The sequence below is a fragment of the Syngnathoides biaculeatus genome, chromosome 11, assembly GCF_019802595.1.
Source record: "Syngnathoides biaculeatus isolate LvHL_M chromosome 11, ASM1980259v1, whole genome shotgun sequence".
NCBI lineage: Eukaryota > Metazoa > Chordata > Actinopteri > Syngnathiformes > Syngnathidae > Syngnathoides > Syngnathoides biaculeatus.
In genome coordinates this window covers 28,960,739-28,985,377 of record NC_084650.1, presented here as the reverse complement: position 1 = coordinate 28,985,377, position 24,639 = coordinate 28,960,739, and the positions used below count along the sequence as shown (strand labels likewise).

The following is a 24,639-nucleotide window of genomic DNA, read 5'->3' as shown; positions in this document are numbered from 1 at the left end:
CTTGAAAGCCGCCTTCCATCATTGTGTCTTTCTTGGCTCTCCCATCTCGGCCCAGGCCCAAGGATTTATTTTTAATCGCCGGGCACTGACTCTTTTGGAATTAAAGGTTTCCCTTGAATGAGAGGAAGGGATGCAGGAGGGAATCCCTTTTTCCTGTTCTTCCAAACAAAAGTCCCTGCTTATTGATGGCAACAAGCTCACAGATGCACTTTACAAGCTGACACTCTATAAATGACACCGCCCCCCACCCTCCCCTTCTGTATATGTCTATGTAAGGCCATTTGTCATGTGTACGCTTGTGTTTTCCCTTTCATCCTCTAGGCCAGCTTTTTACTCACTCACCTGAGCTTTTTTTTTCATTTATCATCTTTTTCTCCAGCCGTCCCTTTGCTTTTCTTGTCACCAATAGCCACAATATAGTGTAGAATTCCATCAAACTTTGTGGCCCGTGTCAAAGCCAAGAACCCTATTGATTTATTTTTTTATGCACAATAACTTTGAGGTAGGGAAGGTCGCCTGGCAGGTTTGTTTCATGTTTCTTGTCAGCTCTTCAAACCCTCAGGGATGTTTTGTTCTGTATCAAAGCAAGAACACAATTGATTTTAAAGGTCAGCTTGCCCACAACGGCACTTGTTAATTCCCTGAATCCAATGTATTTTTTTTTATATATAGATAATGTGTTGGGGAAAAAGTATTTGCCCCCTTTGTGGTTTCATATCATTTAGAATATTTCAGTGAGATAATGAAAATAAATATAAATGGCAGTTTCTAAATGATGATTGTATATATAAAAGGTGGGGATCCATCCCTTTTCGTTCCTATGGGAAAAGTAGTTTCCACCAGAACCCAGTAACGAGTTGACATCAAGTGCTAATGATAACTAGTGGTGACTGTTAAATTTGGAGGAATTGAAGTCCACTCTGCTTTGTAGAATTGTTGGAATTCACTTATAATGGAGGGTTTTCAAGCATGAACTTACTGTCTTTGTTCATTGTACTTCTACATGGGCTGAGACCACTTAATTTGCAGGCAAAAACTGATGGCCACACATTCGACTGCAGGATTTTCAATTTCACAGCAGAAGTCATAGTTCCAAAAACTCCTATACGTTCAGGCCCTGAAAAAGAAAACCAGCCCCAGTTTAAAATAAGTCTACATTTACGACAATGGACAGGATTCATATTGTCAATTACATAGTCATCTAATTCATCGCTACTTTCCAATTAGCCAGAACCTTGGTGCCATTTTGTGGCATTTTAGGGCATTGCAAAAATAAAGAACAAAATCTACAACTTTTACAGGGAATAGCAGACGATAGCTTTAGGGGGAAAGAATGTACTAACAAAAGTTCACTTTATGAAATCCATCCATTTTCTTAGCCGCTTATCCTCACGAGGGTCGCGGGGACTGCTGGAGCCTCTCCCAGCTGTCAACGGGCAGGAGGCGGTGTACACCCTGAACTGTTTACCAGCCAATCGCAGGGCACATAGACAAACAGCCGCACTCACAATCACACCGATGGGTTATTTAGAATGTCCAATTAGTGTTGCATGTTTTTGGGATGTGGGAGGAAACCAGAGTGCCAGAGAAATCCTACGCAGGCACGGGGAAAGCATGCAAACTCCAAACAGGCGACTCCAGGATTGAACCCGGGGACTCAGAACTGTGAGCCCAAGGCTTTCCAATTGATCCACCCTGCTGCCCACTTTATGAATTGTTTGGTTTTAAAAAAAAAAAAATGAAAAAAACATCAATTAACTGACCTATCGATCATTGACATGTCCCAACTTTTTTGTGACGTTGGAAAAGCCTTCCCGAGTCGTGAACAGTGACACTCCCTTATGATATAACGCCAGACTACCATCCCTTTTTTAACCAGATGATAGCAAGTTTGCCGAGGCGGTGCGCGTGCTCCTGACATGGCTGGAACGTGGTGAAGTCAACCGCCGCAACGCCAACAACTTCTACTCCATGATCCAGTCTTCCAACAGTCATATCCGTCGCCTGATGACGGAGAAGAGCCAGCACGAGAAGGAGATGGAGGAGGCCAAGGACAAGTTCAAGACGGCCCTGTCCGGTATACTGGCTCAGTGTGAGTGTCAAACCTTTTTGGAAGTCTTTTTAGGGCCTCTATTCATCAAATCTAAAAAAATATACACTATAAATGGAAAAAAAATAAGTCCAGTTTTTTTCTTGATTCATGGCTTGATATACGTTTCCAGTGATAAAAATGCACCACAGGTCAAACTGGATCATAAGACTTAACACACAAATTGTCCAAGGGACAAAGGTATATGAAGCCCTGAATGCTGCAACAATAGTAAGTATTTTTGTTTGTGCGTCATTGCTTGTTGTTGGGAGATGGTGCCTCACTCACTGGTAAGATTGCCAGCAGCAGGTAACATTGAGGTATTGTTATTCAAGTAAACCCAACAGTTGTCCGTTTTGGTTTGGATCAAATTTTGCTGTATCCTTGTGAGTAAAAGAGTGCTGGATAGTGAATATTGTGATATAAACGACTGGTATGGGGGGGGGGGGTCACTGGGTCATGTTGTATTTTTTTAACTAAAAATGTTTTTCATTTTGGAACCAATATATTTGAAAACATTAAATCTGTGTCATCCGCGTAACTAAAATAGGAATACAGTAGTGGACTATAGTGCCTGAAATTTAACTGAGCTTTTTGCTACATAATATCAGATAATGTTTATCAGCCGCTTCTGTCTTAGTCTCTGTATAATGCTTCCGATAGTGCCCCCCGGCCCCCACATTATTCCCTGGGAATCAACAAAAACTTGAACAATACCTGGGGGTAACTTAATCATGAAAAGTGTTCATGGCAATTCATGGTAGCTCCACGCCCCCCAGTTTGAAACCACTGTTTGATTACGAAAAAGAGAGAGAAGAAAGAGGAAGAAAATGTCCATAGATCCTATTTTTCATACATGGATATTCGTGAGTTAAATGCAAAGCCAATTTGAATTCTGTCCTAAAGCAAAAGAGCAGCACTATTCAAAGCAGGTGAATGAAAGTCCGCTCGTCCTAATTTATGTTGTAAACCAGTTCCCTTTCCAGATAAACTCACATGATGTACGTAATGATCCAGTAGACAGTTTTGTGCATCATACTTTTCAGTTTGACCCAGTCTGGCTCAGTTATGCCATTTTGTTTTTACTAGTACTTTTTATTTAGTTTAGAACTCCAATTTCACTCAATATCAATTTAAATATAGCGGTAATTATGTTTAATAGTGTTTGAAAAATACATTTGTCTCCGTAAAGGTGGTAAAGGTATAAAAACTCAGTTTTTTTTTAAATCACTTTGAGTAACACGACACTGAGCTCTTATTTTGCAGTGCAGCACTCAAGCACATTGCGATTGGAGGTAATACAATTTGTGATGCTGAAGAAGCTGTGAAATAACAATTAAAAAGTCTCCAAAGCAACTTGTGTTCCTTAGCAGAAAAATAATCCCAATCAGTACCAGCGAAATAAGCGCGCCGTCCTCTCGCTTGTCTAGCGCGGAAGCCGTCAACACGGGTGCACTCTCGCTGCCTTCGGTATCGATCGGCTCCATCAAATTACAGAGTGCGCAGAGTGGCACAATTGATCTCTTGCTCACCAATCGGGATGGACACGTGCTGGTGGTCTTATTAACTACCCTCCTGTATGCATTAGGGCTTGTAGGATATCCAAACCATCCTTACTGTCCCCCATAGGGCACCCGACATGACAGTAGTGTGTGTTTTCACTGTCATAGTGTTGAAAACAGCACTTTGATCCTACCTTGTATGTGTGTACAGTTGCAGCATGGTGGAGAAGTGGTCAACACGTCTGCCAAACTGTTTTGCAACTTAAAGTTCTCAGCTCATTTCTGTCAGTGGTGTTTAGGGTAGCCAAATATTATACTCAAGTAAGAGTACACATGAGTACACCACATGAAAATAATCCAAACGTAAAGCTTCCAGAATAATATTAATTTACATTGCAGACTGCAGAAGTTATGTAACTCATCAGAACACAAAAATATGTATGCACGTCATTGTGGAGCAAATATATTGCACTAAAATATTTTTAATCCTATGCAACAAACTCATTGACAACATACGTTAAGACTCCTCAATTGAATTAATCTAAGATACTGGCAACATTCTTTGGTAAATTCTGTCGTTTTGCTTCACAACAGAATTTAAGTGGGCATTGAGGTTTTTCATGTCTGTGTGAAAAATGGCGTTTATGGACTGAGATAATTACTGCAGACTTGTTTGTTTTTCCCCGGGGAAAATGGAGGCATCAATTTGAAGGAGGAATTTATTGTGGAAATACATTCATCAGTTTCAAAAGCAAACTGCCTCCAGTATGAAACCTCTTAACTATTCAGACAATGTTTTAACTGCCATGTGACATTTATCATACAAGTTTTAACGAAAAGATTAACCATTGATGTTCGTGTCAGAAAAGTGAATAATTACATTCTGGGATGTGTGTAGGAATTACACTATTTGGACAAAAGTACTGGCACACGTGGATGTCACACCTAACAGAAAGTCAAATTTCTTTTTTGCAAGATTTTGGAATGGTTGTCCGGGCAAGCTGACTGATGCTATACATGCCTAAGGTCTTGACTAAAAGCTCTTCCACACAAAAGTCCTCCTAGCACAACTTTTTGCATTGACAAACAGTCAGGCTGGAAGATGTAAAGGACTTTCCCCTAACTAGTTCCCATTGAAACCACGACCATGATGGATTATTGATTAAAAGTGGTGTCGGAATGCTTTTGTCCTTATAGCGTAAATAGATCTGACCATGGATGGCAGGATGATGCTTTGGCATTCACAGGTAAGAAGGCCACATGCTTACACACACAATCGCACACATACATAGTCAGTTCTTTTAGACCCCCATAGTTGACTCCACTCTCTCGCTCCTCTGCTCCCTCCCACCTTGCCCTCTGTCTCTCTCTGTCTGATCTCTGAATGCTCTCTGCTATCTCTCCCCAACAACCCCATCTCTGCATCCTACCACAGTTGAGCAGATTGTCTCTGTATTCCAAGCCGCTTCCAAACAAAAGGCATGGGACCATTTCTCCAAAGCGCAGCGCAAGAACCTGGATGTGTGGCGCAAACAAGCAGAGGTTGGTCACACTTCATTTGTTATTTTTCGGGGAGGGGGGGGAGGAGCATTTTGCCCGACTGTTACCCAATTGCTGTTCCCCACATACTGGAGTTCTTTATTTCTTGAACTGATTGTTAAAGCATGACTCAGATCAGAGAGGTGAGCAGAAAAGACCCCATGTTTGACAGTAAGTACCTGAATGAAGCCAGGACATCCAGGAACACCAGAAATCACTTCCAGGGTAATGCAGAAGTGAGGTAATTTTTGGAGGGGGAATTTAATTCAACTTTTTTTTCAGCTAATCATTGCAGTATCAATAAATAAGTCATATATACTGCCTTCCTAAATGGAATGATTAGCATGATGCTATATCCAGTTTAATACTAACATGGATTGTGTATGGAAGTAAATGTGCTACCAGGATTTAAATTTGTAATGCCACAGAAAACAGGATTTGAATTAGAAATGTAAAGTGATCACATTTTCAATAGTTGTATTTCAGTGTAACCTTTCAATGTTAACAATTCAAGCAGCTAGAATTCGCTGTCTAAAATTCACTGTCTGTGCCACCAGGCAGGGTTACTTTAGGTCGGAATCGAACACCCAGCCAATTCCAGTTACGCTTTCTTAGTATCGGACGTCACATACGATCGACTCCATCAAATTACAGAGTGCATGGAGTGGCACAATTGATCTCTTGCTCACCAATCGGGATGGACACGTGCTGGTGGTCTTATTAACCACCCTCCTGTATGCATTAGGTGATCAAATCTTCAGAATGTCCATGCTGCAAGTTGTGCTAGTAGTTGTGTTTCAGAGAGGATAAAGAATATGTGACTGTTAGTAGTGATATATTTTCGTGTCTTAATGTGTTGCTACTGTTTGTGTTAGTAATGTTTGTTTGGCAGAACCGAACAGCCAGCCAATCGCAGTTACGCTTTCTTAGTATGTGACGTTACATACTAAGAAAGTGTAACTGGATTGGCTCACTGTTTGGTTTTGACCTGAAGTAACTCTGCCTGGTGGCACAGGGTGAATTTCAGACAGTGAATCGTAGCGGGTTGAATTTCAGACAGCACATTTACGGCAGCGGTTGAATTGTTAACATTGAAAAGTTACACTGAAATACAACTGTTGAAATCATGATCACTTTACATTTCAAATTCAAGTCCTGTTTTCTATGGCATTTCAAATTCAAATCCTTGTGGAACATATTTACTTCCATAATTGTAGTGCATTCTGGACAGTGCATGTTCATATCTGCTTGGTAAGTCTTTGTCTCACACAGTGGTACCTTGACTTACTACTGCGCCAGCTTTCAAGTGTTTTTGAGTGCTTGGTTGATTTATTTTTTTTTTTCTGTTATCGATTGATTTTTTTTGGGGAGGGCTTTTTGTTGTAAAGCGAAATTTGGAGAATAAGCAAGCATAAGATACACAACTGTTCAAATGAAGTGGAATAAAACTAAGATGCAAAATGCAGTTGGGCTAAGAGAGCCACAGTCACCAAAGCACTTTCAACAATTTGTTGAATGGGAGAAACAGTCTAATACACAATTCCAAAACGTTACTTTTGCAGGCTGGGTTTCCAAATAAGACATTTGTCCCTCAACATATGAAGGCTTGTTTCGCGGAATTTTCTGCTGGAAAGCTCTAACGAAACCTGGCACAGGAATGAACAAAAATGAACCACCACTTACAAAGACGCCAGAATGAGCACATTTGTGTTAACATTCATTAGGCAGAAGTACACTTTGTTCAGTGTAAGTTCATCTAAAATACTGTATGAACTCGTCCTTTAACTTTCATCCATTGAACTATTTTAGTTAGAACACTGGCAAACGTATGGTATGTTTCAATGCACACGTGATGTAAAGATCATTTTTCTTATATCCATCTAACCACTGTGGATGCATCAGATTGGTCCGTGTGTGCCATTTTGTTTTCACAAGGCCTTCGGTATTCATGCCTTCTTCCTTTTCTAAGGCGCTTTGTTCAAATAAGCTTTTATACTTAGTAAGGAAGGTTCATCTGACCGTCGACAAGCAGAAGAAAACACTGTGTGCAGATAAGGCCTCGTTCATAAAAAAGTTGACCATGACAAATTCCTACAAATTGAATCGTCGAGCAAAAACGCTTTAGTAGTCTTTCTCTTACAACCACTTTCCAGCAAATAATACTTGTATGAAATGAAATTGTGTTGGAGAATATGCAGAAGGAAAAGACTTAAAATATTCAGTATTATTTCTTCTTCTTCTTCTTTTCCTTTCGGCTTGTCCCGTTAGGGGTCGCCACAGCGTGTCATCTTTTTCCATCTAAGCCCATCTCGTACATCTTCCTCTCTAAAACCCACTGTCCTCATGTCTTCCCTCACAGCATCCATCAACCTTTTCTTTGGTCTTCCTCTCACTCTTTTGCCTGGCAGCTCCATCCTCAGCACCCTTCTACCAATATACTCAGTCTCTTTCCTCTGAACATGTCCAAACCATCAAAGACTGCTCTCCATAACCTTGTCTCTAAAACATCCAACTTTGACTGTCCCTCTAATGAGCCCATTTCTAAACCTATCCAACCTGCTCACTCCGAGCGAGAACCTCAACATCTTCATTTCTGCCACCTCCAGTTCTGCTTCCTGTTGTTTCTTCAGTGCCACCGTCTCTAATCCGTAAATCATGGCCGGCCAGAAATGAAGACGTTGAACTTCTCGCTCGGAGTGAGCACGTTGGATATGTTTAGAAATGAGCTCATTAGAGGGACAGCCAAAGTTGGATGTTTTAGAGACAAGGTTAGGGAGAGCAGTCTTCGATGGTTTGGACATGTTCAGAGGCGAGAGAGTGAGTATATTGGTGGAAGGGTGCTGAGAATGGAGCTGCCAGGCAAAAGAGTTAGAGGAAGACCAAAGAGAAGGTTTATGGATGTTGTGAGGGAAGACATGAGGACAGTGGGTTTTAGAGAGGAAGATGTATGAGATGGGCTTAGATGGAAAAAGATGACACGCTGTGGCGACCCCTAACAGGACAAGCCGAAAGGAAAAGAAGAAGAAGACAGTATTGTAGTAAAAACATACCATAACAACATAATTAAATCAAATGTTCAGAATGACCGTGGTGCAAGTTGTGGTAGTAGTTGTGTTTCAGAGATGAAAAAGAAGATGTAGATGTAAAGAAGAAAGAAGACTATTAGTATTGATATATTTTTGTGTCTTAATTTGTTGCAACTGTTTGTGTTAGTAATGTTTGTTTCCAACTAATGGACAAACCATAGCAGATGTCAGAAAGACCATCAAGACCATCAATTAAAAGAGTGTGAGTCCCTGTCTTCCCTAATACGGGGGTGGGCAAACCTTTTGGCTCAGGGGCCACATTGAGATTTAAACTTTGACAGGCGTATAATATAATAATATTGTAAATCCTTCAGTGAGACAGTCCTTAATCTCTATGACCAATTTATGACAACGCACATCGGGATGACCCACAAAGCTTTGCGCACTTAACACGCCAATAGAACTTTATTATTGATGTTTAAATTTAAAAATTAACAACAAAATACACTTTTTACAAGGGAAAATAAAAATAGTGTAGAGATAGTGAAATTGTGCGTATTTCTTTACACTTTTAAGGTGTTGAATCATTTTAGACAAAGAACAATCACCCAATCCCTTTCTTTCCATGAAGTTTATATCTACAATTTATGTAGATTGTTAAATGTTTAAGAATCTTAAAGTGATGATCCTTCAAATCATCATCATACAATCATCCTTTGCTGAGAAATTTTACAAACCTTTTTCATAATTACATTCTCATTTGCCTGTTGGGGAAATTATTGCATGATTATGCATATAATACTGTGGACTGAGAGATCCTATGGAACCTAATGAGTAACTACAGTGTGCCTGAGAAGATTATCTCCTGCATCCAAAACACCTACTACTCAAATCTTCTGGAGGGTCATACATGTAGGCATCAGACAGTTTTGAGGTTGGGACTGGAGTTTGTCGCACTTCCTGTTTCTCCTTATCGACTGGATAATAAAGACCACCACAACAGGGAATAAATACAGCTTACAGTAAGCCCTCTAGTTACAACTCGATGCCGATCTTGCTTACGATCTGGCTGCCCTTTCTCACAACCATAATTACATGCAATAAAAAAAAAAAACAGCTATCAACATCCTTTGGAGTGGATTCAAAATTCAACACGTTTATTGTCAGAAACACAGTAAAAACACAATGGTACCACAGATCAATGAAATTCTTCGTCTCCCTCCCCTTTTAGAAAAAATATACCAGATGAAGAGAGACGTATTGTGCATAGATGTTGGCATTCGAGTATTGTAGTGTTGCTGGTTTCAGACATATTACACAGTGTAAACATTCAAGTAAACAGAAGAAAAAAATTGCACAGTATGGTTCACAGATTGTAATGCCGTGTGGGTAGAATCTGTTTTTTAGTCTTGTTGTTCTGGCCGCGAGGCTCCTGCAGCGCCTGCCAGATGGAAGAAGTTTGAAAAGTGTGTCTTGTTGATGTCTGCTGTCTCTGATAATTTTCTGTCCCCTCTTTGTGGCATGGCTGTCATAAAGTTGTGTAGTGATGTGAACGCTACCCCACCTTTATGATTCCCATACCAAACTGTAATGGAACAAACATTTATACAGCATTTATACAAGTTGCCGAGCAGTAAAGGGGCAAGAAGTACCATCTGTGTATTTTCATGATGATGTATCATGTTTTGTGGGGCCATGTGAGGTTGTTGCTAGTGTGAGTACTGAGGAGTTTGAAGGTTTTCCTCCTTCCATCTGAGTCCCACTGAGGACAAGTGGTGCAAGGTGCAGGTTTCCTCCACCTTGGGTCAAAAATCATTTTAGTCTTTTCAACATTTAGAGATTTTGATGGCACCAAGACACAAACTGAGCCACCTCGTTCCCGTTGCCCGTCTCTTTTCCACCTGTGATCAGGCCAATGACTGTTTTATCATCAGCAGACCTGATGATTGTGGCATCATCTTGGAAGGAGATACATTCATGTGAAGATTCAGGTAAAGAAAGTGTATTGAAGAGGGCTAGGCACACAACCTTGGGGGGGGGTCCTCATGTTCAATGTCCTTATGCCTGCTACAGTATGACTACGTGCCAATTATGAATTTCTGCCATTTGTCTTTGAGGAAATCCACCACCTATGGATGACTGTGTTGACGGTATTGTCACTGGAGCAGTTCCGATGATAAGCAAACTGGAGGAGGTCCAGTGCATCTGGGACTGTGTTCTTTATTATGTCCTGACTACCTTCATCACTATTGAGTGAATTAGGCCAGTAGTAATTTAGACAGGTTACTGGATTTTTCTTGGGGAGGGGCACTATAGTAGTGGATTTGAAATAGCTTAGCAGAGATGAGTGAACGTAGAACAGGTTAAATGTGTTTGTAAACATCTTCTGCAGCTCTGAAGAGCAGACATTCATAACTTTGCTTGGGGATGTTATCGGGAGAAGCTGCTTGTTGGGCGTTAGTCGCCTTAAGAAAACCTCAGCTGACTATACAGAGAGGGGGGTCTTGTTGCTACATTTGTCGGAACAGTCTCTCTGCGTCGGTCTGTGTTGAATGTTCAGTGTGTCAAAGCGGGCTTTGAACTCATTCAGTTCCTGTGACGTGTTGTTGTGATAGGATTTGTGAGGTTGATTGACATTTTCTGGCTGCAATCAGAGGTCTGTGATGTGATGAAGGCCCTGCTACTTGTGTCTGGTATCCCTTCAGCTTGCCTGCCTTCTGATTTCTCTGATGGATCCACATAGGTTGCATGGGGCATTTTTTTTTTTTTTTTATCTATCTTGAGCGTTACCAGAGGCAAAAGCAGGCATGCACGCTGTGAGGACTGTAGCACATCGGTTTGGACAGCCACATGCAACCATAAGCTGACCATCACAGTGTCTATTCAAGAAAAACCAAGTCAGGCAGACAAGCTGACACTGTATTAACCCTAGAGAACCCATGGGGTCACATGTGACCCAGTGTCATTAAGGGCCCACTGTATAAACACAACACACCACAGTTACTCTATTTATCCTTAAAGCCCAACATTTAACACGTGTCTGCATGAAATGCATTGTTTTTTGGTAGTTTAGGTCCACTGGGTCATATGTGACATTATTTAAACCGTAAATTAGTAAATTTTTCCAAATGTGATGTTTTTGTGTTCCTTTGATGCTTATTGATTAATTTAGTCAGTACATAAAATTTTAAAAGAGGATTTGCATGTCTTGGGTTCTCTAGGGTTAATGAGCTCACTGCCAAGTGTCGAAATTATTATCAATAAGGAAGTAGCAATTGCCCAGAAATATGAATAGGTGTGCTTTACCGGTAGGCAGCACAGTGGCGCAGTTGTAAGTGTTGGTCTCACAGTTCTCAGGACCGGGGTTCAATTCAATCTCAGCCCCACCTGTGTGGAGTTTGCATTTTCCTCCCGTGCCTGCGTGGGTTTTCTCCCACATCCCAAAAACGTGCAACATTAATTGGACACTCTAAATTGCCCCTAGGAGTGCGACTGTCGTCTGTCTCTTTGTGCCCTGCGATTGGCTGGTGGCCAGTTCTGGGTGTACCCCGCCTACTGCCCGTTGACAACTGGGATAGGCTCCAGCACTCCGCGACCCTTGTGAGGATAAGCGGCTCAAAAAATTGCTGGATGGATTTTACTGGTCCATTAAATTCGTAAGTCAATCTAACACTTTGTATAACTGCTGTCCAAAAACTGTCTCTGTTTGTGGTCTTTTTAAAAAGGCGGGGAAAAAACATGAATGCAACTTCTGTGCAGTTTAGAGCCTTTTGCTTTCCATTGGGTAAAATGTGGTGTTTTTGTTGTTGTTGTTTGTTTTTAACAAGTACAAATGGTTTCCTTAAAGCCACACACAGTTCTGCCAGTGTTGCTTCCCACTTATGCAGGCGACATTCCGTAACAGATAAAATAAAAGGTGAGAAAATGACAGGCTACTTCCTGCTATGTAATGCATCATTTGCGCTTTAGAAGCACTCGAGTGCTCAAGATATCCAAATATCTACTAAGGGAAGGCGTTTGGCGTTTGACTGGTTTAATCCATTCTGTGTCGGAAACACAGAGGCGAGACAAGGTGAGTCAGTTGATCGTCACACAGGCGCCCATGTTGTTTCTATTCTGTGTGAGTGAGTGGCCTTAAGATGAAGCATGGAAGCCATCAGTCCATCTTTCCAGGCACAGTCAAGTCTACAGCTGTCTCCCTTCGCAAGACTTTTAGTGAGTGTGTGTGCATTTGAGTATGTATACAGCAGATGGTTGTGTGTGTTTGCAGGTGTTTGTGTGCGACCTCTGCCATCGGGCTCCGTCTGAATAATGTCACCTGACAGATGGCTCAAAGTTTATTCACTCTCAGGCACTTTGTTTTGAGTTCCCTTCGGCACTTTGGGGGAAATATTTTATTCAGTCTGTTGATTTTATGACGATGGCCACATTTGCTTTCTATTATTAATACTGTAGGGGGGCCTTTTGCAAAACGGATATCATTGGGGGAAGAGAAGCCATGTTTTTTTTCATGATTTTTCTTGGGGCAGTGTCACAATCATACCAAGTCATCAACATTTGGGTATAAAATATGATGTACGTCACCCCTCCATCTATATGGTTACGTTCCAGACCACCTTCACAATAAATGAAATTTTCCTGATAGAAATACCCTATTCAAATACACCTTCGGGGCATACAATATTTTAATTGCATTTCTGGCATTTTAACGTTTTAACATCTTAAACACAACTTTAAAAACACACTTGAAACATAAAATATGAAGAAATAGAGAGAGTAATTGATAACTAAAAAATATTGTACAAAGAGTATTAAAAAAAATCTGTAAAAACTGTCAGAAAATAATCATAAAGACATCAGCACAAATGAGTACATTCACACAGGAGCTGCTATCAGCAATAACAACAACACACACACTTCACACACGATTGTCCAATGTCACATGGAACCCAAGTAGGCCCAGCCACTTAAAGGTTGCTTGTACCAAACACACAGGTACAACAGTATATACAGTATTTTCTATACATTTTATGCTTGCAATTTTTGTGCACATATACATTTACAATGGTCATAAAAATAGCTTAGATGTTTGAGAGTTTAAATTTGTTTAAAGTGTGTGCATGCGGTTAAGAAAATCTCATATGGTCTCACTAAATTGCGGATTTTCCCCGATAGCAAGTGGGTCAGTAATGTTCCCCTTACAATAAAGAAGAAAAAACTGTACAACATGGGTTCAGGTTTTGGAAGGTGAGTTTTATCAACAACTAGTACAGTGTGTATTTGCATGCGTGTGTGTCTGTATGTGTTTGTGAGAACATGACTTTTAGCGGATTTACATTTTGTGTAAACCATCTTATTTCTTTGTATTCTCTTAAAATGGTTTAGTCTATATAGATTTTGCAATGCAGTGCTTCTTGATTTAACAAATAAAGTTTTGTTTTGAAGGGCTGGACTAGTTAATAGCAATTATAGAATTGAGGTACGAGCTTGGTCATGGAACAGATGTAACTCAGAAGTCAAGGTCCCACTATATTTGCGTTAAGATTAACACTTGGGTCAATTATATTGCATTTTTGTCTTAAATTTGCAAAATTGCAAAATATGTAAAAGGTTGAATGAGCAGAGTGATCCACGTGAAATGATCGAGTGAGCGGAGATGGCCTGTAGATAGCAGAGAAAATCTGTTCTCTTGTCAGGTTTGACACGAAAGACAACCAACGACACCTATCTTGTGTTGCACTCTTGTTGTGCAGACAGGACTCTTTGATAGCATGGCACATCCCACCTCACAACAAAAGTAAAACTGTTAAAAGACTCTATTGATGGTCACTTATAAACAGGAAATCGCGACATCTCAAGAGCAAGGTATAGTAAAGGTTTGTAAATTCATGTCAGCTTGCAGGAGGCACGGACTCTTCTGCCCTTGTGTTTATAATGGCCTCTTAATCGAGGGCTGTTTATTGCCGCCATTGGTTTCCACGTCCATCTTCTCACATGACCGCCTTCTAGTGGCAGTTTTCAACAATTGTGCACCAGAATCATGTTACGTTGCTTGTGTCCCCAATGCAGAACGGATGACGACAACATTATTTTGTATCCGGCCTGACATGGAATTATAAAAACAAAATGAATCTCAGAGGAACATTGAACCCGCACATCCACCTCTTTGCCACTTTTCCACATTACATTTGGGTTTGGGCTGGAGGCTATCCCAGTTGACTTTGGGAGAGACAGCTAGGCCTTAATCATTGGGCACATGGAGACAAACAATTCACATTCTCAACTATGAAAGAAATCAGAAACTTCACTGAAGCCAACTGCACGTTTTGGGCATGTGAGAGGAGGCTGCAGTACGCGGAGAAAGCCCACCCAAGCATGTGAACATGAACCCATATCCCTTCCAGCAGATGTGTTAACCACTCTATGTAGTTAATTATGGTGCTTGAACATTTACCTCACACATGACACATTAATTTATTTTTTTTTAATCAGTTTTTGAGGACATTGGAAAACTGATCAGCCAAGTTACGTTTTAGAAAGTTGGTTGTTCTGCCCTTTCCTATGCTATAAATAAGACTCGTGACAATTGACAACAGACACAGAATCATCTCATATTCTCACCACAGATGAAATGATTTCAATTTGAGACAAGAGAAAAATAACCGTGGGATCTGTCATTCTGCTACAGAGCTGAAAGTCTACTGTTTTACCTCATAACACCAGCTCTACGAAATCAAATTTTGACAGTGTCCCTCTGTTATATTTTATCATCTAGGAGATTCGAAACATTCACAACGAGCAGCTAATGGGCATCCGGCGAGAGGAGGAGATGGAGATGTCCGACGACGACATGGAGGAGGCACCAAACAGCAAAGACTCCGAGGACTCAGGTTTCCCTTTCAGTGACCACTCATAATTTCGTTTTTTTTTTTTTTTTCCCCGAGATGATGGTGGTGAACATTGCCATAAACACACTCCAACATATCAACCAAAGTACAGTACGTAGTGACTTTCCTTCTACTACAGTGATTCAGCTGATTATCCAATTTCACTGAAGTAATTTGGGGGAAAAAAATGCAAATGATGCCAGCAATGTTAAGTGATAAGCAGAGCTGTTAAATACTCTTCCACTAGTTGGTAAAAGGTACAATTAACATTACGTATCCATCAGTATACTTGATATACTTTACTTTTAGTGACCTTTTTTCTCTTGTTGTAAGATTTTTAATGTAACAAACTGTAACGATCTGGTGCCTTGGCACAATAAAGGTGCTTCACATCAAATAAACACCTCTATTCGTCCATAAAAAAAACACGATAAGTATAATCATATCAGTTCATAGATCTTAAAGCGTTAATTCCTTTGTCCATCTGACCTCTGTTGCTACCCAAAACAGCACCACCTAATCATAAACCATTTAACCTAAAATAGACCTGATGTTGATTTTTGTAACAAGAAATATTCATTTCTATCCTTTAGAAAAAGGGTTAGAATCACTGACATCAGGATTTTAGGACCTTCATCTCCTTTCACACTTGCAAACCAAAAGTTCACTGTGTGTGCAGCCATTCAAAGCTGCCAAGGATTGAACAAGGTGACTCTTTGGCAGCCAATTTTGAATTAATTGCTCAATCAGATGGTTTTTTGGTGTGTTAAGAAAATTGATTAATACATTTGTTTGGTCTTTTTTTTCAACCCACAAACTGCTATATTCCTGTTTATGCTCAGTTTTCAGAAGTTTGACAACCCATCTAAGCACCAGTATAGTTGGCCTTGAACTAAATATAGCATTTGCTGTTTGCCGCTCAATTGTAAGTCATTGCAAACTTTGCCTCTTTAGTCTCACTTATGATTTCACTGGTAGCACATATAGGCAGAAAACTATTGATCCATACATTTTCTATGGGGCTTGTCCTCATCGGGGTTATGATGGGAGACAGCAAGCTATAGCCGAAATTAATTGCTCTCTGCTGGTTGTTTTCATCTTTAACCTTTCTTTAACTACAATGACTTTTTTTTTTTTTTAATTAGCTACAAACATTGCCCACTTCTTGTTTCCTCTTACTATGGCAAACTGTGTCGGCAGCTGGCTAATTGGGCCTGAATGAAATTATTCACCCTTTGTTAGTCGTAGCAAGAACATTAAATCAATGCAAATGTTGCTATCTTCCTGTTAATGCTGTCCTAATATTTTTGTGGCAACCTGTCTTGGCGCCAAACTAGCCTGAAAACATCCCACCAATTGTCAGATTATCCATTCTGCAATACTTTTGTTTTCCTGAAGTTTTTTTTAAATCTTTCGTTTTTAAGAGCTCGCAAAAATGTCCCTTCTATTTACTCCCAATTAATTTTTCATGGCAGCCCATCTGTGCAGCATTCTAGAGTTGAAGGCAGAGGTTTACATACATTTTCTGAGGATTGAGTGGCATTTCACTTGGGCATGGTCTTAAAAACATAGCACTTTTTTGTGTATGTAAACATTTGACCTCCAAGAAAATAATGTAAAACTCTCCCAAGAAATTCTCAGTCGTTACTGTGGCACTTAACAACATTAAATAATTTTGGTGATCCTGACTGACCTGAAACAGGAGCAGTTTTGTCTGATTTGACTTCAGACAATGTGACAAAAAATGAAGTGTGTTTTGCACAGTGTATATATATGCCGTCAACTGTATGTAGCCTCTTGTGGGTGCTACTACATTGTGAACTTCCTCTTGCCTCATCGTGGTTTGCTAATATACCAAATTGGTTTATCAACATGGAGATAGATGCGAATGAAACAGTTGACTACTCTATTTTCAACCCTTTCTAGTCGCTCATTATGGTAGTTAGGGTTTGCTGTCAAAAATCTTATCATCCCCCTTTTCTGCCCCGCACGCCCCCACAACCCATCGACGATATGCAGCAGATTTTGGAAAAGAAAGCAAAAAAAAAAAACATCTTCATGTGCATGTAGCGTGAACTCTATCGTGGACGCCTGGGGGTCGATAGCACCACCTGTTCAATAACAAACGTGCTGAATCTGGCTGAGCCTTTGATACCTCTCAAATAAATACTTCTCACTTCCAAACCTGTGAAAGACATATCTTGCCGCGTGAGTGTTCATTAACAGCCCTTGACGAACCACTCAAATACAAACAACAAACGTAGCGCTCTCACTCACAAGATATCTCGTAAACCCCTCTTAACGCGTTGCACTTTCCTGAAGGCTTTTCTCTCATCCCCATCTTTCAGTTGACTGCCCAGGGACGAGCATATAAAAACAAGTCCTTCTGCTCTTTTTGATAGGTCGGGTCATATGTCTAGTGGAGATCTGACATACAAAATGCTCTGAGATTATCCCGTCTTTTCAATTGCCGCTAATCTGCTGTTGATCACGAGTTGTGAGGAATATTGAATTGAAGGTGTCTGACAGGCTCCAGATGACCAGGCATGGTCGCTCAATCAGGAAATTGAACAACTCAGTCTAAGAAAGATGTTTTTTCCACAGTATTTATTTATACAATATTCTAAAATTTCTGCTTTGTTTAAACTAAGACCAAAATGTCTACTTGCTCAATTGAAAGGCAGCAGAATTTCATAACATTCAGCTTCACTGGCTGTTGTAGTTTTCATATCTTTGGATTCTCCCACAAGCCTCCATCTATCCATCAATCCATTTTCTGAGCCGCTTCTCCTCACAAGGGTCGCGGGAGTGCTGGAGCCTATCGGGCAGGAAGCGGGGTACACCCTGAACTGGTTGCAGCCAATCGCAGGCCACACATACACAAACAAACAAACAACCATTCACACTCACATTCACACCAACGGGCAATTTGGAGTTGTCAGTTAACCTACCATGCATGTTTTTGGGATGTGGGAGGAAAGAGGAGTGGCTGGAGATGACTCACCCCAGAACAGGGAGAACATGCAAACTGAACCCCAGTCCTCAGAACTGTGAGGCAGAAGTTCTAACCTAGCAGGGCTGGTAGTTAGCCCTAAATGAATTTAGTTAAGAATATTTCTGCAAAAGGTCGTTTCCTCACTTTTGTTTATGTTGATGGTGATGAGACATCATCCATTCATCTGTCACCTATTTGATTTTTGCATGGGAACTTTTTTCCTCTTCGCTGGGGTATAATTAACAGCATTAAGATTACAGCCCACAAATGATCACATTAACATGGGTATTTTTTTTTCTCAATCTTTTTACCAGCAGACAGTTCTCAGACATTCCCTCAGGTGCTTGGCATCCTAGAAAATATTGGCATTTTTTGCTTGCAGTGTTTGAAAATGGCTTGAATTCAAATGGTTGACCACACATCATTGTACCGAAGGGCGGCGCCAGGGAGTGGCCAGCATAGATATCATTACCCCTTATGGCCCCCCTCTCTTGTGTGTCACTGATTGTTGTTTCCTTTCAAAATAGCCACAAAGAAGATAGAGAAAATTCCATTCTTACTTGCCTCTCCTGTAGACGATTGCTTTTCAAGGGGGAAAAGTTATATCATTACCCAACCCCCAAGTCCCCACCGTCAAAGATTGTATTTCGAGGGGCATTGCAAAAAAAAACAAAAACGTTGGCAACACTACTGAAACTTTTTTGGGCTCTGCCACTGATAATACCGTTTTCCTTTTCACATGTACGCAGGCGTGTTGCAAGCCGAGGCCTTGAAGGAAGAGAACGACTCATTGCGCTGTCAGCTGGATGCCTATCGGAATGAGGTGGAGCTGCTCAAGCAGGAGCAGGGCAAGAACCAGCCAATCAGGAGCGAAGAGGACAATACACACACTCAGCAGCTTAGCTTCCTGCAGCAGGCCCTGCAAGGCATGCAGAAGGTAACACACATTCACACACACACACACACACACACACACACACATGATTAAGAAGCTAACTACTACAAGAATCAGAGCCTTTCCCAGATGAGTAGATGAGAGGCAGGTTACAAACTGGGCCGGTCATTTGGCAAAGATACGTACATATAAACAACTGCTCACATTCATATTTACACCTATGGATGAGTTTGACTTTCATTAACCTTAACTTCATATTTTTGGAGTGTGAGAGAAAGCAAGAGAAAACCCTTGCAAGCATGTGGAGAACTTCTAAACGCTAACCTTGAGCCTCTTCAGTGTAAGGCAGACATGCTAACCACAAGTTCACCATGCTAAAGGAGTTAACCAGTGTATGCACTCGGATCACTCTTTACATAATAGAGAGAGACAGAGAGGAGGAATACAGTGAACCCCCACTACCTTCGAGGAATAAGGACCGACTCAGGAAACTATCATCAATTTTTTTTTCTTTTTTTAATTTATTTTTATTTATTTTGCAAATAATTGACACCCTACCGACGGGGCACTCCTGACCTCAACTAAGGACAGTCAGCAGGGAGAATACTTCAAAGACCTCCTCAGTTGCACTGACACGCCTTCGCATGAGGAAGCAGAGTCAGGGTTCTCTGAGGCAGGCTCTCTTATTTCTGGGGTTGAGGTCACTGAGTTGATTAAAAAGCTCCTCAGTGTCATGGCCCCAGTGATAGATGAGATTCATCTGGAGTTTCCGAAAGGCTGTGGGCATTGTGGGGCTGTCCTGGTTGACAAGCCAGTGCAACATCACGTGGACATCATAGACCATGCCTCTGGATTGGCAGACTGATATGATGGTCCCCCTTTTTACGAAGGGAGACTACAGGCTGTGTTCCAACTACAGGGGCATTGCACTCTTCAGCCTCCCTCGTTAGGTCAATTCAGGGGTGCTGGAGAGGAGGATCCATCAGGAAGTTGAATCTCAGATTCAGGAGGAGCAGAATGGTTTTCGTCCTGGCTGTGGAACAGTGGGCCAACTCTACACCCTCGACAGTGTCCTCGAGGGTCCATGAGAGTTTGCCGCCTTAGTCTACATGTGTTTTGTGAACTTGGAAAAGGCGTTCGACCATGTCCCTCGGGGAGTCCTTTGGAGGTTTGCTTTGAGAGTATGGGGTTCGGTAACCCCCTGATATGAGCTATTCGGTCACCAACTCTGTTCATAACTTTTATGGACAGACTTTCTGGATGCAGCTAAGATGTGGAGGGGGTTCAGTTTTGTGGCGTCTGTTTTTTGCAATTTTGTGGTTCTGTTGCCTTCATCAAGCCGTGATCTCCAGCTCTAAGCGGAGCGTTTCGTAACAAAGCTGCTCTGATGAGAACTGGCACCTCCAAGTCTGAGACTATGATCCGCTGTCGGAAAAAGGTGGGGTTCCCTCTCTAGGTCAGGGATGAGAGCCTGCCCCAACTGGAGGAGTTCAAGTGTCCTGGGGTCTTGTTCGTGAGTGAGGGAAGAATGGAGCGGGAGATCAACAGGCATATTGGTGCAACGTCTGCAGTGATGCACACTTTGTATAGGTCCGGTGTGATGAAGAGGGAGCTAAGTCTAAAGGCAAAACTCTCAATTTACCCGTCGATCTAACACTCCTACCCACACCTATGTCCACAAGCTGTGGGTCATGGCCGGAAGAACAAGATTCCAGATACAATTAGCAGAAATTAGTTTTTCTCTGCATGGTGTCTGGGCTCTCCCTTAGAGATAGGGTGAGCAGCTTGGTCATCCTGGAGGGGCTCAGTGTTGATCCGCTGCTCCTCCGAATTGAACGAAGCCAGATGAGGTGGCTAGGGAATCTGATTTAGAAGCCTCCCGGACACCTCCCTGGTGAGGTGTTCCAGGCACATCCCACCCAGAACTAGATCCAGGGACAACCCAGGACCGACAATTCTCGGCTTGCTTGGGAGCAACTCGGGATCCCCCCAAAAGAGCTGGATGAAGTGGCTGAGGAAAGGGAAATCTGTGCGTCCCTGCTAAAACTATTTACCCCATGACCCAACCTCAGATACGCGGTAGAAGATAGATCAACCAATAAATGAAAAGTCCATCTTAAAAGCTCAATCAGTTTCATTATCATTTCATTATTTATTCGGGTTACCCAGCTGCTTTCTTTTAAAAAAATCATAGACATCATGAATGCACACCTGGGATGACAGTTTCTATTTTTTGGATGAGTTTGTTTTTTTTCTCGGTACATTATATTTTTTTGGGAGAATGGTACCTATAAAAGAACATTGCCACTAGTATTCTAAAGCCCTGAACCTACTTTTGGAAGTCTGTTTTTAATTTATCTCCCATCACAGGCCTCGCTTCCTCATGCTGTGCTATGCTTCAAGAGCAGACGCTCCATTCATGTCCCGCTGTTCATGTTCACTTGGAGAGTAAACTACCTTTTATACTGAAGAGGTGAATGGATTAAATGAATTGGAAAACTGTAAATTGGGCTCCCCCGCTGGAGCGTCTACACGTCACCCATCTGCATCTTCCTCATATTCCTCCTGGTCAATTAACGGGCATGCAGAAGCACTCGCAAAGAGTCCCCACCGTCACCCTTTTCGTGTCTCATGAAACGTATTCTCACTACAGGAAGCCCTCCATTTTCCTATGATAAGAAAATTTGTTGTATACTAAAGCCATTTGGGTTTCAGATCAAAAGATTAATATGAAGTCCGAGCACGCCTCAACCCACAGTAAGCGTTGTTTTTTTTTGTTCTCATCACAGCAACTCCTGAAGATGCGTGAGGAGCTGAAGCAGCGGGAGTGCGAGTTGGAGAAGAGTCATGAGGACAAACAGCAGCTCAAGCATCAAGTCCATACCCTGAAGGAAGGACTGCAAAACCTGCAGAAAACTCAGGTAACCCATACAAACACACAAAGTTCACATTCAAAACAAAATGTTACTTTTAGAACAACTATATTAACAATAAATTATATCTGTGACCATGAAACCTTTAATAACTGTACCACCATTGATTTAAGTCTTATGATGACATTATTAACTCATACAGGTACAAATAGAAGTTAACCAGTCAAATTGTAATTCAGACATACTGTGCATTTGTGCACCAATTTTCCCCCCGATGTATTTTAAAGGCCAATTACATGACATGCTTTTGTCAAAATATCCCAAGTATTAATAATTATATCACAATTAGTTCAGGGTGGAGTACACCTCTCTCCCAAAATTAGTTTTGCCTGAGTAGGCGGATTGTGAACCATGTTTTCCTCAAAGTCATCCAGAAGTTGTTCTACATGAGCTCAACAAAGTCCTCCCATATCCCAGTTTTTTCCTCAGCGACCACCAAAACTCGATTCTGCTTGACCAGCCTTTATCTTTCCAGCCTTACGAAGGTCTACAATTTTGTCTCTGGAGTCTTTGGAAAGGTCTTTAAGTATTAGTAGTTGGAGTCTTACTGATTGTTAGGGGTGGACAGGTGTCTCTATGCAACTAATGATCTCAAACAGGTGCTTCTGATTTAGAATATTAAGTGGAGTGTAGGTTGACTTTTTAGAGGCGGATCAACGTGTCTTTAAGGGACAGAATTTTTTAACGATTGGCAGGTTTTCAAACACTTATTTGCAGCAGTAACATACAAATGAATTTTTAAAGAATCATACATGGCAATTTCCGTATGTTTCTTAAGTATATCTCTCACAGTGAACATGCACCTAAAATGACAAATTCAGCCCCCTCCATGATTTCAAATTGGAAGAAATTACAAAACTGCAGGGTGCTCAAATATGTGTTTTCCAAACTATAATAGTAGACAGTCAATAAACCTGTAAGTCAGGTTAACACTGTATTTACTTGATTGTTTATTGTCATACTGCATCAGTGGGCAGGCAATCCAAGCACTTAACTATTTATAAACATGTAAATGAAGTCACTTCGCAATAAGTCCTGTTTAAGATGTATTTTTCATTGCCCTCACAAAAGCCCAGTTGATAATTTAAATAAACCCACACAAGCGCCGTGAGACATCCTCAACAATCTCTTTTTCTTATGGCTTCATTTTCAGTGCCGCATAACCGAAACAAGCACAACCAGAGTCCTGATTTGCCACTTGAGTCTTCTAATCTTCTTGTTTCTCTTCTGAAAAGCTCCATTTCTACTTTTTCTCTCTTTTGGAAGACGCTCTCTAATGGACTGTCATTTTCCTGCACTTTGCCACCAAATGAGCCGATTCATTTGCCTACATCGCATCCTCTCACATGTGCGGAGCATAGCTCGCGTAACCAAGTGACTGTTTCATATTGAAAATGATAGCTATGGGGCGCTTTAAAATCATTTGTGGCCTTATTAAACTGTTTTTAGCTGGAGGGGGCTGTTACCTCTGCCAAGGACATTCTATTTTCATGGGAGAATTTATGGACAAGGGAAACACAATTACACTGTATGAATCCAGTAGAGGTATTTATCGAGGATTATTATGTTTGGGTAATTTTTTTAATACAAATTTCAATTTAATGACACTGAGACTTTATGCTAATATGACCCTGTTAGCATAATTGTCATTTTTGAATCTTTACAGAAAATGAGAAAATAAATACGCAAGAAATTCAATAGAATCGAGTTGCCTCGATTCACCCTTTCCGCCTCACCATGACCTGGATGACTGAGAGTATATACACGGACAAAAAGGGAATTGAAAAAAGTTTTTACCAAGCACATCGGTATTCTTTATTGATATTTTGACAGGAAGGTAAAAATGACCTCAGCAATTGTTATTGCTGTGTTGTTGTTTTTATTACATTACGTTTTATATTTGATTAAAATGCACTTTTGAAATATTGTTACCGACCAAAGAAGTTGCAGACTGCATAGTGAGCAGCCATATAGACAGAGTAAACAATAAAGGAAAGGGGGGTAAAAAAAAATGAAAGCAATGTTCATAGCCTGTCAGGCCAATGTGTGGGAGGAGAAGAACAGGGGCTTCAGAAAAGAAAATAATGAAGAAAACGAGTCTTTCAATGTCAAGCTAACTTATGCTAATTAGCATAACTAGTGAATAATTGGATGGCTTCAGCTGTGCTATATTGCTTTTGGTAGAAAATTTAATGGAGTATTTGATTTTCTACAATTTACTTTCACTCTGGCAGAAAAGAGTTACTGCACCTCAAATGTTCTTTCATAAAACTTGTTTTAAAACTTTTCTGAAATTGGGTTTTATTAAGTTTGTACACTCGTATGTTTTTCAGGATGGGATTCTCAGAAAAATTATTCAAATATTATACAAAATATATTGTTACTACTATAACTAGTCGTGAGCAAATTAATTATATTTGTTAATTTGGTAGATATCTACCTAATTTGTTACTTTTTTAATTGGTTTCTCAGAAAAGAGAGCCACAGTTGCAAGCTGTCACGATTCACTATGTGAGAATACTTTAAAAAAAAACTGTGAGCAAATTGGTGATGAGCTGTTGTCGGCCACAACTCATGCCCAGACACTCACACCCATACACAACCGGGTCATTAAAAGAAACGTTCACTGTTTATTTTGTTTGCTACCCCATGAGCTAACTAGCTAGCAAGCAAAGGAGCTCTATAGTTTGCTCTGGAGCACTCGATTGTGGGGGCGTCGTTTAAAACGGAGGTCAATAACTAGCAAACAGCGGTCCGCAGTCAGATACGGACC

The 24,639-nt window shown here is 40.9% G+C and overlaps 1 protein-coding gene across 6 annotated transcripts in view; it reads left to right on the top strand.

Annotated features, from left to right (window-relative positions):
* enox2 (ecto-NOX disulfide-thiol exchanger 2) overlaps positions 1 to 24,639 on the top strand; it is a 257,527-nt gene that overhangs the window by 219,483 nt on the left and 13,405 nt on the right. For all 6 annotated transcript variants that reach the window (XM_061834677.1, XM_061834674.1, XM_061834676.1 and 3 more), the window contains 5 exons: positions 1,880 to 2,092; positions 5,027 to 5,133; positions 14,932 to 15,046; positions 18,788 to 18,975; positions 21,723 to 21,854. In XM_061834677.1, coding sequence (XP_061690661.1) covers positions 1,880 to 2,092; positions 5,027 to 5,133; positions 14,932 to 15,046; positions 18,788 to 18,975; positions 21,723 to 21,854 — 755 coding nt within the window. The remainder of the gene's footprint in view (positions 1 to 1,879; positions 2,093 to 5,026; positions 5,134 to 14,931; positions 15,047 to 18,787; positions 18,976 to 21,722; positions 21,855 to 24,639) is intronic.